The 14469-nt window shown below is 38.9% G+C and overlaps 1 protein-coding gene across 1 annotated transcript in view; it reads right to left on the bottom strand.

Annotated features, from left to right (window-relative positions):
* Positions 1-14469, bottom strand: part of COL19A1 (collagen type XIX alpha 1 chain) — a 315358-nt gene that overhangs the window by 148102 nt on the left and 152787 nt on the right. The window contains exons 14-15 of the mRNA XM_074947919.1: positions 13851-13904; positions 12571-12606 (exon numbers count right to left, since the gene is read on the bottom strand). Of these exons, the coding sequence (XP_074804020.1) occupies positions 12571-12606; positions 13851-13904 (90 nt within the window). The remainder of the gene's footprint in view (positions 1-12570; positions 12607-13850; positions 13905-14469) is intronic.

Genomic DNA, 14469 nt, shown 5'->3' with positions numbered 1-14469 from the left:
ACAGTACAACAAAAATATTATACAAGTGTATTTTAAGTAGATAAAAGTTAGTACAGAGTGTGTCTGATGGTTCTTGAAACATGAGATTGGGCAGGATCTCCATAAACTCTTTGTTCTGCTGAAGTGGATTCCATGCATGGCGACTTCCATTATTAGCACAAAAAATAAATGCATCAGCCTCACTGAAGTATGGAACTGCTTCTTCATGAGAACTTCACAGATTAATTCAATAAAAAAAATGTAGGTACAAAACTCATATTATAGATTTTATTTTTTTCTCATTATGAAGCAGTCAGATTCTTAGGTGAATCCAATTCTAACAGTAATTTCTGCAAGACAGCAGGTAAACTATATGTGGAGTTTAGGGAGACAAGTCAAAAGTACCCAAAAATCTAAATCAGGCATGCGGAACCATCTCTCATAGCAATGTGTGAACAGATCACTTCCCCGTGTTTGGAATGTGTGAGTTTTTATAATATTTAACTAAATAATAATAAACCTTTCTAGGACTCAACTGTCACGGACATTACTTAGTTGTTCAGCTGGCAATAATAAATTTCTAAACAAAAATGTATGTTGACTCTGTAAATGGAATTATTCAAATACCATAGAACCAGATCTGCTCTCATTTACATGATAGGGAGTAACAGAGCAGAATTTGGCCCTTTCTCTGTATTTTCCTTTACAGATGGATCAGTGATGTCTACTACCATGTGCTGATGTTGAACTGCATGCACATTTCTCATTGGTATGAATGGAAGTCCTGACTTGGACAGAAGGCACTATATGGCCCTGCCTCTTGCGAGGATCAATGGTAAAATGACATTAATAAGCACAAGTAGTACCAGGAATTTACTATCATGATTAAAAGGTGACCATTAATGTCAACCATAATTTTGAAGTAACAAAAGGCTGCTGCATGCTGGAGGGAGCAAAGAGCCTTCCCTGGACTTGCATGGCATGCTAAGAATCACAGCCACTATGCTCAGACAACCACAGGGGTTTGCCACTGTATAATTTGGCTAAATTGGGGAAGGAAGGGACAGGAAGTAAGCAGAGTTTTTGTTTGACTCCACTACTTCTCAGCTAGATATGCTCGCTTGAGGCCCTTAATGCCATACTCATCCTTTAAAGGGGTGTTGCGAACTCCAGCGCAACCTAAAGCCCTCAACATGCACACTATCTCTGAGCCAGGGTGCTGCCGCTCTGCCTTGCCTCTAATGCGGGGCTGTGGCTAAATGCCATGAACGACCCACTGTGAGCAATATATTGTTTTATAGCGGAACCCCTATTTTATGAACTAATTGGGGATTGAGCAAAAATTGAAATGCTCACAAAACTGAACATCTCAAAATTATAGACGGTACAGTGCGTAAATTAATTTATTAATCATTCAATTATAGTGTATGTTACAAATGTACACAGTATGCCTGACTTTTCTTTGTGACAACTGCATCTCTTCTTTCCCACCAAATCTGTCTTTTTCAAAACCACACTTGAAAGGAGGCTGACAGATTTAAGTTGCATTGGATGGCAGAAAGATAAGATCAATGTTCATGAAATCAGGGTTCTATTATAGGTCACATTTACTTTCTTCACCATAGCACCACAAATTTTATGAGGAAATTCGATCAATATTTCTTTAAAATATCCATGTGGGATTAATTTAATCTAAATGGGACCTGACCCTGCATTCAAAACTCACTGAAGTATATGGAAGTTCCATATGCAGAGCAGCTACAGGATCAGGGCCTATACTGCTCCTACTGAAATCAAGCGGTGTTTTGCAGACTCCAGTTCTATCACTGGTTACTCTGTCACCACTCCACAGACTTCAGTAAGTATCGAAGCAGAATTTAGCCCTAACTGTATATATCAGACTACATCAAAATATGGCCTACTACATTTTTATAATATATTACTGAAGCAAACAAAACTATAATCTCATTTTCCTATGGGTGTGTAATTTCTACACCTTTTTCAGATAGTGGAGCTTTAAATCTATTTTAATTTATTTTCAAAAGAGACCATCATTTCAATAAGAAATGGACAGAACTATGTCATAAAAATTCATAGTTTATGAACCTAGCACTTTTACTAGACAAGAGTTTATTTTGTAAGCCAAAAAAATGCATAATTTAAACTCCTGAAAGAGAGTCACTTGAAATGCCTCTTTACATTGAAGTGCACTAGTAATAGAAAGGAACAGGGAACTATTCTCACATCATTCTTCTAATGAAAGAGACATAAATCATTTCCATGTCAACTGAGCAGACTGCAGGTTTTTACAAAACATAAATCTTCTCTGAGACCAAAACATAAATCTTCCCTCTGGCCCTAAGCACCAGCTCTCCTGTATTACTGCACAGAGGAGATAAAAATAAAAATAGCTTGAAACTACAGAAATATTGTCTGCATCTCTAGACAAGTTTACCTTGACAGAGTCTTCCCTCACATTTAAACAACACTTAAAAACCAGGAGATAATCCCATGACTACATCTAGCCCAAAAGAAATGGATAGGTTAATATTTTCATGAACTCTAATAACCTCCATTTAAATGGCAGAAATGGTTAAAATCCAGGTTCCTGTTACTGGAGACATATTTTTTTAAATAATGAAAATATAAAATCACTTCCAAGTTATATATTCTTTTATTAATCAGTCTGCTTTCACCTGCAGTTTTTAATTTTAAGAGGCAGAATAACACTGGATGAAACATTTATAAACAGGATTTCCCTTGTAGGGCCTGAATCTGCACATCCTTTTTCACACTAGTAGTCCCATTTTGGGATGTGTGAAAGGACCAGTTGCATAGAAAATGTCTGTAGAATCAGCCCACTAGGTGTGAAGAGCATACTTCAAACAGCTAACATTAAACACTCAAGGATACAGTATATTACATCTTCAGTTAGTTAAATATTCAATAATTAAGGTTTTAAATACAATGTGTATATTGCAACTTTGTGATATAAAATAATTTACAGTTTTATCCCTGTGTGAATATTACATAACCTGCTACATCAAAGCTGCAGTATGTTGTTGGTGTATCATCTGTTTACTGAATCTAAAAGTGACCACAGAACTTGCCCAGACCTGAATTTGCCATTTCCTCATGCTGACTACTCTGCACAGTATCTGTGTATGAATTTCCCTTGAGCTTGATTTAACTAAGCCTCCAAAGCCCAAAGAGCAGCATTCCAAATATCTGTTTAGTAAGCAAGTCTGAGGTACGTTTGCTTGTGACTGACTTAACCTTTGGCTTCTGTGTAAACACTTGGTGCCATCTGGATGAGTATTTTATAACTCCCAAAAGGGATAGATCCACAAGAACGTACAGATGGACACTCATTTTCCTGAGGAACTAAAAGCAGCAGATCAAGTGTCAAGAGGAATAGTTTTCATACATTTTACAAGAGAGATCGCTGCACTACCTTCCTTCACCTGTCACTCTTCTGACATGACATGCCCAGGCTTAAGCTGTGATGCCAGAAAGGAAGAGAGGAGCTTAGCCAACTGTGACATTTCAGAGACCAGTCTCTCCCTTCCTAAGCCTAAATTCTGTATTTTGACAAAACTGTGCAGTAGAACACTGTAACCCCCTGGTTTTTATTCCCTGGAGGGTCTCTAAAGATAGCACTAGTTATCATAGAAATTATTAATTTTTAGGACTTGAAAACAAAATAATATATTCACATATAAGACAGCTTCAGTATATTACATAATGTTAAGGCTATAAAAATGTAACTAAAGTGAGAAGATTCAAATTTCATTCCTAATTTACACTATTATAAATTTTTAAAAAAGTGTTATAAAAAAACAATGATGAACCTTTAATACTTGTATAGTACTTTAGAAAGGTAAAGCACTATAAACTACAAACTACACACAGTGGCAGAAATGAAGTACGACTATGAGCCCTAACTTTGGATTTCCTGTGTCAAATCACTACCATAATCAAGGACTCAATGTAAAGGATATTCCATGAGCAGATGTATGAATCACTGATTTCAGGAAAACATAACATCTTGAACTGAAGATCTTTTAAAAAAATGCTTAAAAATGTAGTGATCAGAGCCATTAGAGCTTATTGTGTAATAATGTATGATTCAAATGCATATACTTAAATACTGCAAGAGATCCTAGAAACCCTCCCTGAACAAAACTCCTTTTGACTACTCACTTCAACAAAAGTTCAATGCACAGATGCTTTTAAATTTATCTTTATGTCTCCTTCTCAACTTTGCTTATATTATATTTCTAATTCAGTTTCTTTTTTCTAAACATTTCAAGCATGGTGAAATTACATTAAAAACAACAAAATATATGAAATATTGTGGAAATTTATACCTGCATATTATCTTTGCAACACTCAAACTAACATATTGCTTTAGGGCCTGACCCAAACCCCTAGACTTCAGTGGGCTACAATCAGACCTTTACTTAAAAATATGACACATGCATTCCCTCTTGAATTCTTTGTTTCTTCTCTATGCCTAAAGTTTTGTTGTTGTTGGTGGTGGTTTTTGAAGGGCAGTGAAGAGATTTTATGAAAGGTTTTCAGACTTGTATTATTAACTGGACAGATTCTCCAGACCATTATGATCTCTCAGAGCAATGCATATTTTGACTCATGTCAATATACATTATAACTGACTAAACATTTTGGGGAACTTTAGAAGAAGTATTTCTCGTTAAAATATTTTGGTATGTGTTTCATCTATCTGTTAAGACTGTTATAGCTTATTGAGTAATTATGTATTTTGGCACACGTACTAATTCTGATCATGCATTATTTACAAGCCATGCTATATTGCAGGGGTGGCCAACCTGTGGCTCTTGAGCCACGTGGTTCTTCAGGAGTTAATATGCGGCTCCTTGTATAGGTACCAACTCCAAGGCTGAAGCTACAGGCGCCAACTTTCCTTTGTGTCTGGGGGTGCTCACTGCTCAACCCCTGGTTCTGCCACAGGCCCTGCCCCCACTCCACCCCTTCTCACCCCCTCCCCTGAGCCAGAAGTGCCCTTGCTCCTTGCCCTCACCCCCCGCATGCCAAGAAACAGCTGATCGGGAGGTGTGGGGAGGGAGGGGGAGGTGCTGATCGTGGGAAGGAGGCGCTGTGAGCAGGGGGCAATGTACATTGGTAAATTCTGGCTCCTTCTCAGGCTCAGGTTGGCCACCACTGCTGTATTGGCTCTTATGGTTACCTCTGTCATGTATGCATAGTTAAACACTTGTTGAAAAAAACGTGGATTTTCCCTCCAGTATCCCCTGCATCCTAATTCTGCTCAGTGTTGGGGGTGTAGGTGGAGAGTCAGGGAGCTACTTACAGCTCCCTGTTTCTATCATGGCATATCCCTGGCATGAAATAGAGCAACACTGGGTTTGCTCTAGCTCATGCTAGGCCTGGGGCAGCACAGAATATGGGAGCCTAGGCCCTGCTTTAACTTATACCACTGGTGCATGGTCTCCAAGAAACCTCATACAGTGGAGGATGAGCATAGTAAAACAGAGCTCTGCCACACCAGTGTCACCCTGCTCCCTGAGCACTTCCTCTTCACTGGGGTGGAGAGTGGCTGACATAGGAAATGATCTGCCAGCTTTACACCTGCAAGGGGTTCTCTGCTTGAAAGTTAAAGCCAGAATCCAGCCCCTTTAGATCACATGAATAGCACAAAAAAGGCTAGTGCCAAATCCGGTCCAGATTCTCTGTTTTTGTAGTTTGCCTCACAAAATTTCAAATTAAAAGTGAAATTTATTTTAGTTATTCCCCCAAATCACCCAAGAACAAATTTATTTTATATTTCCATATCACCAAAATAACCAAACAAAACATTTCCTTAGTAGGAAAAATCAGAAATGGCTCCAAATAATGCCAAGCTTCAGCCCAAAATATTATTTTGTGATGAGTTTTAACCCCTTGAATTTAACAAGGTTTATAACTGAAACACTGACACCTCAGTCTTTGCTACAGCAATCTGAATAGTATTGCTATCAGGCCTAATTCAGTGTTATTTGAACCTCGGGTATTATCTGACCTACTATTTATTTACGGCAGAATGAGTCATCTTTCATCTGAGGTTATGTATTATAAAGTCATGGCTACATAAAAATCACAAAATGAAGCATAAGATTTAGAGACTGGATTGGATTTTCCCCTAATCACTGTCCCTGACCTCATTTGCCTTTTTGTAGACACCCATGACACTTTGCCACTAGACACCTATGACACTTTGCAGCGCTAGAGCGACAGTTTTCTTGCTGGGCTATCTATTCAAGCAGTGTTGTAATCTGTCTTCAAGTTGCTGTGGTGATCTTGCCTCATCTCTCAGTTAACAACTACTGTATGTGGAAATTCTTCAGATGGTACTAGCACTTCTTTGAGGGCGTCATCAGTTTCTGCAGAATTAAAGTTGTTTTACTATGCCTGAATCATCTGGACTGGAACACTTTATAGCACCTTCCATCAAACAACAAATCTCAAAGCTTTAGATGTCTGTTTTATAAATATGAATGATTTAAGCTACAGTAAGGTTAAACCCACGCAGTTCAAAAGTAGCTTCTGATTTTGGATGTCCAACTTGATACATCTTGGACCTGATTTTCAGAGAAGCTGAGCACTCACAACTCCAGCAGAAGTAAATGGGAGCTGGGGGTGGTCAGCACATTAAAATTTAGGTTCGAGATTTCTCTAATTGCTTGATTAGATTTGTGGTCTCTTTTTAGCAAGAGAGGGGCACACAAGGACCATACCTGAGCCATGGAGCACACGAAATATAGATCTCCTTGACTCTCCTTCCTGTGTCTTAAGCTCAAAATCATCTTCTCTACTTCTGATCTAATGGTCCCTTCAGGCCTTAAAATCTAGGAATCCGTATGAAGTGTAAACTACTCCCATTCATCTGTGAGAACATTAACTCTGAAGCCTAAGGATCTCCAAGTTAGAATATCAAATTTGTCAACTATTTCACTGTTAATCATTTTCAGAAAAAAACATTCATCCTCTCTGCGACTGTGATCAGAGTTTGGATGTGTAAACAGTGCATTAGTATAGAAGTACCACTTTTTCCCTCCTAACTGAAGCCTATATATAAAATCTTTTTTATGCTGGACAAAGTGCAGAGGATTCACAGGTCCTCACTTCTTTGTTCTCGCCTTCCCTGCTTCTTCCCTCAAAAATTGTATTTCAGTATGGATGCATAGGTCCCAATTTCTGATATTCTTTCCCACATATCCTGCCTTAAAAATGCCAGAACAATACGAAAAAAGTTCAGCGGTGCGATCAGATTGGATTATATCTATATCCAGTTACTAACTCCATTTTGTATGATGTGTTGAACAGATGTCTAAACTTGCTTGACAGCGGCTTACCATATTGCACTCCAGACTAAAAGTCTGTCACCAAGAGTCATCAAGATTGCAATCTGGGGCTATTGACTTAGAGACTTTTAGCTACTGCCCACCCCCATGGACTGGGGGCTGGCAAGTGAAGCATGAAAATGGAGAAGGGGCTGGAGAATCCTAGTGGAGCAGATGACAAGGAGTCAGACTCTATTTAAGAGCAAGGGGCAACCCATCACCACACGTAAGAAGGGCATGCAGGAGAGAGTGGGCAGAAGGGAATCTGCCCAGCCTGAAATGTTGACAAACCTCACACACAGAAAGGATGAGCTTAGACTAGGGGAGGGTGCCTCTCAGGACTAGTCTGGACCCTAAAGACTAGTGACTAGACTCTGTGATGATCCAATTGGCTTAGAAACACATGGGACACCGCGAATGAGTCAACTTTCAACTGATCATACAGAGGAGTAAGAGGCCAGGTGGTACGGTGTAACAGGCATCTACTATAATGTAAAGTGTAACTGAACATTAATGAAGAAAGGCAAATTTCAAAGATTTCAGTCATTCAATTCAGAAAAAAATGCAAAATTCCACCACGAAAATGTAATGTTCAGTCTGCACCCAACAAATCATCACTTATGCTAATGAAATCACCAACTTCAGCCCAGTCTCCATTCTTTCCTTCAAAGACAAGACTAGTCAATAGACAGTAGCAAACAAACAAGCAAATCACTGATATTTTAGACCCCAATCAGACTTTGGATCATTTTATGGCACTGAGACACTACAGGTTGAAAATATGGGAGATTGTCTTATGGGGATGGACACAGGTGACACATCCATGTTTACTCTACTTGATCCACCATCTGCATGACAGCATCCAGCATCAGGTGCTGTCCACTTCCAAAATCTTGTTGTGGAAGGACTTCCATTAGGATGCCTCTTCTGCTTTTTCTACAGGGAATTAGTAGGGGGTAACATGTTGGAAAACTTTGACCCTTTCCTTCAGCTTATGCTATTTAATGCAAGATTTAGAAATTAGGTTACTACCTCCCATGTTTTTATTACAAATACGGGGCCTGATTTTGCTTGTATATTCAAGATCTGCAGGACAATAATTAGCCCAGATATCTCCAGCTAGGTGTTCAGTTTGTCATCAGTACACGGGAGGTGGTGGTGGTTGAATCTCCATGACTGCAAGAGACCTGGAGGTTTCCTATTCCAAAATTGGATCTGATAGACTGTACCTACCTACTATGAAAATTCCAGGGTGCAGCAGAGATACAGTAGATTTTAGCATATAGATTCCTGCTGCACCTCAGAAGGCCTTGCTGAGCTGAATGAAGTCCTCTCTGCTGTGGAGATGCTGAGAATGAAGTCACCCAGAATAATCAATGTCAGTATGGATGATGGCTCTTCTGGGTTAGCTCAGGACCTCATGAAAACCATGGCGCTTTCTCAGATGGCTGGCTGACTCAATGCAAACAGCTGGTCACACTCTGGATCTCACACTTGGACTGAGAATTAAGTTGGAAAATATGGAGCGTACACCTTTACCTTTGTTTTCATCATGCTATCTACATTATCCTGACCAGTAGAATGTGTGTGTGTGAGTGAGAGTGTAGAGAGAGAAAAAAAAACATGATTATTTCTGGTTGTCTTCACTCAGACAACATCAATACCCTTGCTGTGAGGAGTTTTCATTTTACTTTGGGAGTAATGTTATTCGATTCAGACAGAACTTTCAGTTCCATAGAACAAAAGCCTTTTCTGGAAAGTTTTGGCCAGCATCAGTCAATGAGGTTCTGTAGATGCTCAGGGAGCTTCAAGCTATCACAATGCAAATTGGATCCATTTTCTTTCTGGCTGATAAAATCTAACAGGAAGACATTTGACCTATTAGTGGAGAGGACTGCCAACATTTCCTTTCTGGGGCACAAGGTGCCCGCTTCTCTTAAAGAAGCAAGTGTTATACACTCGCTCAAGAAATCATCTCTTGACACTGATTTTGCTAATTATCACCCTGCCTCAAATCTTCTTTTCGGAAGCAGGTTACAAGGAAGGTAGTAGCACAGGAACAGTAGCAATACCAGGAGTCCTGATACTTCCTTGACCCTGACAGAAGTACAGAGACTGCTGTGAGCTTTTTAGTTTACAATCTCATTCTGGGAATGAATGAAAAATCAATATCTACACTGTTTTTGATATCATTCGCTATGTGGTTTTAGTAACACAGTTGCAGAAACAAAAAGGGATAAATGGAGTTGCTCAAGAGGCTCTTTTCTCTTTGACAGGACTCAGAAGGTCTATCAGGTGATTCCACATCTACACTAACAGTGCTCAGGCAATGAATTGCCGGATTTTATTTTTTCTCCCTTCCTGTTCAATGTGTATTTCAGCACACTGGGTAAGACAGCGAGCCACTATAGGCAGCAGTGCCTCCAATGTGCAAACACTACTCAGCCATCGGACAGCAGTAGCCAAAAATGGTTTTTATCTTGTACACTTGAAAGAATTTGGCAATCTTTTTGCCTTGCAACGCTAACGTTGCTCTGACATGAAAAATTACTAGAATGTCTTCTGCATAAAACCACTCAAACTTTCAAACTTTAGGTGATGCAGAATTATACTACTATTAGTAATAGCAGGTTTGCCATGATCACAAGTGCTATGTGCTTCACAGAAGATAGTTAAATTGCGTTTCTTGCAGTGTTTCACAGACTGCAATGCCTTTCCATTAATTTCATATGCAATTTAACCTGGTGATTTTAATCTTCAAATTCCTGGTTCCTTTAAGGAACTTTCCCCATATGATGTTGCATTAGCTGAAGCATTTGAGTGACAGTGCCCCTGGTTTAAATTGGGAGGTGGATGCTGGAGGCACAGGATTTTCAAGGAAGCACTATTAACTGTGGAATTTGCTCCCCCCCTTTGGGTGCCCTGCTAGATGCAACAGAGTGAGGGGAAAGGCTAAGAGGGCAATATGACAGACTTAAATTTTGGACATTTGGACCAACAGTATAGAGTATGGATTTTTATTAATATATTTTATGTTTGAACAACAAACAACAATACACAGCTCTACACGTCTTTCTCCTCTAGCACAGAGGATGCTGCCTTCCAGCTTTCATGGAGTCAGAAAGAAATTAGAACCTAAATAAAAAAATAACTCACTCAAATTAAATTCAGGTAAGATGGAGATGATGCGAGGAGGAAGAGAAAAGCATTATGATGAGCTGTAAAAGCATTTTGATGAACTGTAAAAAACTCACCCTGTATCAAAATCATGCGGCCACCAGTGGTTAAGAAAATGCACAATCTCAGGGTTCTGTTGTACTCACTGCAACGCAGTATAGCACCAGTTATCCAAAATGCCTTCCTTCATTTTCAACTGGCAAGAAGACTTCCCCCCCTATTCTTGAAACAGGACTTAGCTATGTGACTTCACCCTTTTGTCATGCCCAGACTAGACTAATGGAATGTGCTGTACCTAGGATTGAAGGCATAGGCCAAGTAGAAATCCACTCAATAATTATACAGTCATGAAACCCAAATATCAAGTAATGTCCCATCTTCAAAAATGACTAGATGTTTATATAGCTAATAAGAACATTCACAGTGATGTTGGATAGAATTAGAAAGTGATGATTCAGAGCATCAGGCAACCACTCGCTGACAGAGTTTAGGAAGAAACTTCTCCTGTAGAGAGACAATTGTTCCATGATTTTCCACTACAGGGTTTCTCACAGTTGCCTCTGAAACATATGGTATTAGCCACTGTTGCAGAAAGGATACTGAACAAGATGGACCTCTGAACTAATCCGATATGGGTATTCCTAAGTTCTTAAGCATGATAGGCCAAAAAGCTACCTATCAGAGTATCCAGTTATACTAGTAAAGAATAAAAAAACAGACTTTCTGTAGGGCTATAAGCACTTGAGCTTCAGGCCAAAAGCCAAACTAACTAGCAACAGTTTGGGAACAGATTTTCAGTATGGACAGATTATTCTATGAAATTTATCTACCACTGAAGTAGCTGATACTGGCCATTACTGGAGAAAGGATGCTGAAGTAAATGGACTGATCCACTTTATCCAGGCAATTCTTATGTTCCTATGCTCCAGGCTGTACATTGTCACCCTGTTCAATTCTGGATCAATTTCAAGGTGCTGGTTCTAATATTTAAATTGTTGAGTGGGCTAGGCACTAGCTATTGCAGAGTCCCTCCTCTCCTCTTGCCATAGCAGTTATGACAGACTGACCATAAATACCTCTACCTCAACCCACTCCCTCCTCGACAGCTTTCGGGGGGAAAGGGAAAATAAAGGTTTTGCAGCCTGCTTGGAAGATTCACAAATATAGAATATTTGGCAGACCAAGTTCCAAAACAGGGGACCCCTAACATAAAACATCCTACCAGCAACTGTTTCTCGTTTTATGTACAGTGAGATCCAAACTGAATGTCTTTCCTCATCACAGCTGTGCCCCTTAACTCAGACTTTGAGTGTGATTTTCAGAAAGATGAGGCCCAAGAGCTTCATGCATTTTATGTACATGTAACTGCATACCAACTCTGGTGGAATTATCACTATTATACATGTAAATCCTCCATTTGCACAAGCAAATTTCACAAACAATTGTTAAAGTTGTGTGCACAAAGGCTACTCTTCAACTTTCTCAAAATCAGGCCTTGTATGTCAAGTTTCAATATTTTGAAAACAGAAATACAGTATTATATCACAGAAGCAACAGTATAATAGCCTCATCTGAATGCTTAATAAATGAGCTAGCTGATAGAATACTCACATTATCTTTAGACAGCAAATTTCATTTGCATTCTAAGCTTTTACTGAAAATAAGCAGTTTAGTTCTTTCACTGGTAACAAACATGCTACAAGCCAGCAGGTTAAAAAAGGACATTCTCATTGAAGTTGTGTGGGAAATGTCTTCAGGATGTTTTGACTATTGCTATTTTCTTTTTGATGTTTATACATTTCCATTTACTATTCAGTGTCAACTAAGAAGTGAGTGTCCCATCTTATAGTGAATTACCTACTGATAAATATGACATTTAGAAAATGCACAGACATCTGGAAAGAAGGACATGGCTTTTTTGTTTAACAGGAAAGAGGTTTAGAAACAAAGAAACAAAAAAAGCCACACTTCTTGAGTGGTTTCCTTCCTCCCACTGTTTTTTATTGTTTGTTCCTTTGTTTTCTGGAGTACGTACCCTTAAAGCAGCTTGTCCTGGAGGCCCTTCATCTCCCTATGAAAATCAGGGGGAGAGGGCAGTCAGCAGTTCGTTCAGTTACACATTTTTTACTTTTACACATAGTTAGAGGATATCAGAAAGAAACATAAGTACGTTTGATACCATATTGATCAACAACATGGTCTCACTTCACAAAAGCATATGTAAAATATAAAATAGCTTTACCAGACCTGAAGAAGAGCTCTGTATAGCTTGAAAGCTTGTCTCTCTCTCCAACAGAAGTTGGTCCAATAAAAGATATTACCTCACCCACCTTGTCTATGTGAAATGTTATTTCTGTAATGCCACATATGTGCATGATAGTTTACAGCTATACAAAATGACAAGCCCCTGACCAAAGAGGTACAGTTTCAGAAACTAATCCTGCAGATACTTTGCATAAGATTAATTTAATGCACACCAGTTAGCCCATTGAACTCAATGAGATTGGTCATATGCGTAAAGTCACTCATGTGAGTAGTGTTTGTAGAGTTAGATCCTCATACCCTGAGGTTCATGCCCTAAGCTAGAAAAAGGACAGCAAGGGATGACATAAAAAATGGGGAAAGGGGGCTTGGGGAAGATTGAGGAATACATTAAATACTACATAAAAATATATATCTCACGATCATTAATGTACAGATCTTGTTGGTTTCTTTATTAATATAATTTGTATTTTATATTTAGAATTATAAAATACATTGATATATCATATTTAACATTTGAGAGATCAAGAGAAGACAAGAGGATGGGTGCTCTTGAGTGGAAGTTAGCAATAGAAGACAGTCACAAGTCATGGTTATGTTTATGAAGATGAAAAGTATGGTGTATAAGAACTAATATTCTTGGTAACAAAATATATATAGAAATTAATATTTCTGGATACAGAACTGGCATTGGATAGTGTAAATATATAAATAAATTAGGGCTGAGGCCACACAATGTGGATAAAATCAAAGATTAAGTAACTGCTCATTCAGTGAACACCTTTCATCCTGCACACTGACACAGGGGTCTTCTGGAAAAAACAGTATGTGATCATGTAACTAAAGACTATATCATAATACACACAAGGAGGCCCAACTGAATTTTCACAGGCAACCTTAATTCTATTATTTCCTAACTTTTGAGCGCTCATCTTTGCAACCGTAATGCTCTTTTAACAGTTTTCTGTGTGCAATATGTCTCCCTCTGTGTGTATTTATATATATAGTATAATGGCTAAATATTAATGAACTTACACACACACACACAAATACCTTTTCTCCCTTAGGACCAGCCAGACCAGGATCACCAGGATCACCTTTTAAGCCCTGTACAAATACAAAAAAAATGCATATAATGTATATACATTTTAGTCGACAAAAGGTCTTGGGCAAAATTCTCTGTTTGTGTGAATTAGCATCTGCTAATCAAATCAGTTTTAAATCACTAATATTATTACTTTTGAAATAGAGTAAATATTTATTTTGATTTGTTCAAAAACCAAGAGACACCTACCAGAAGTTTTAGGTGCCCTCAACAGATATTTAAATATACAGGGCCAGATTATCTGGACAGCTGTGCTTCATTTGCTCAAGTGGTGCAAAGGGAATGGGAACGTCCCCTAGACTCCATCTGGGAATCTCTCTGCTGTGGCCTAGCAGGCATAAAGCCAGCAGAGCCAGCTCATACACCAATCACTCCACAGTATCTGGTAGAGCAGGCATGTGAGGATGAGAGGCAGGAAGAGTGGTAGTGATAAGGAGTGCAATCCCCAGCTGACATATTGTTCCAATATCACCATACTCAGAAAGTGTAGTTCAGAGCAAGCCTCTAACCTTCATCTGGAGCCAGGAATAGAATCAGAGAGAAATAGTCAGTTTTTTAACAGTCCCT

The sequence above is a fragment of the Natator depressus genome, chromosome 3 (genome assembly GCF_965152275.1).
Source record: "Natator depressus isolate rNatDep1 chromosome 3, rNatDep2.hap1, whole genome shotgun sequence".
Lineage (NCBI taxonomy): Eukaryota > Metazoa > Chordata > Testudines > Cheloniidae > Natator > Natator depressus.
This window is presented reverse-complemented; position numbering and strand designations above follow the sequence as displayed.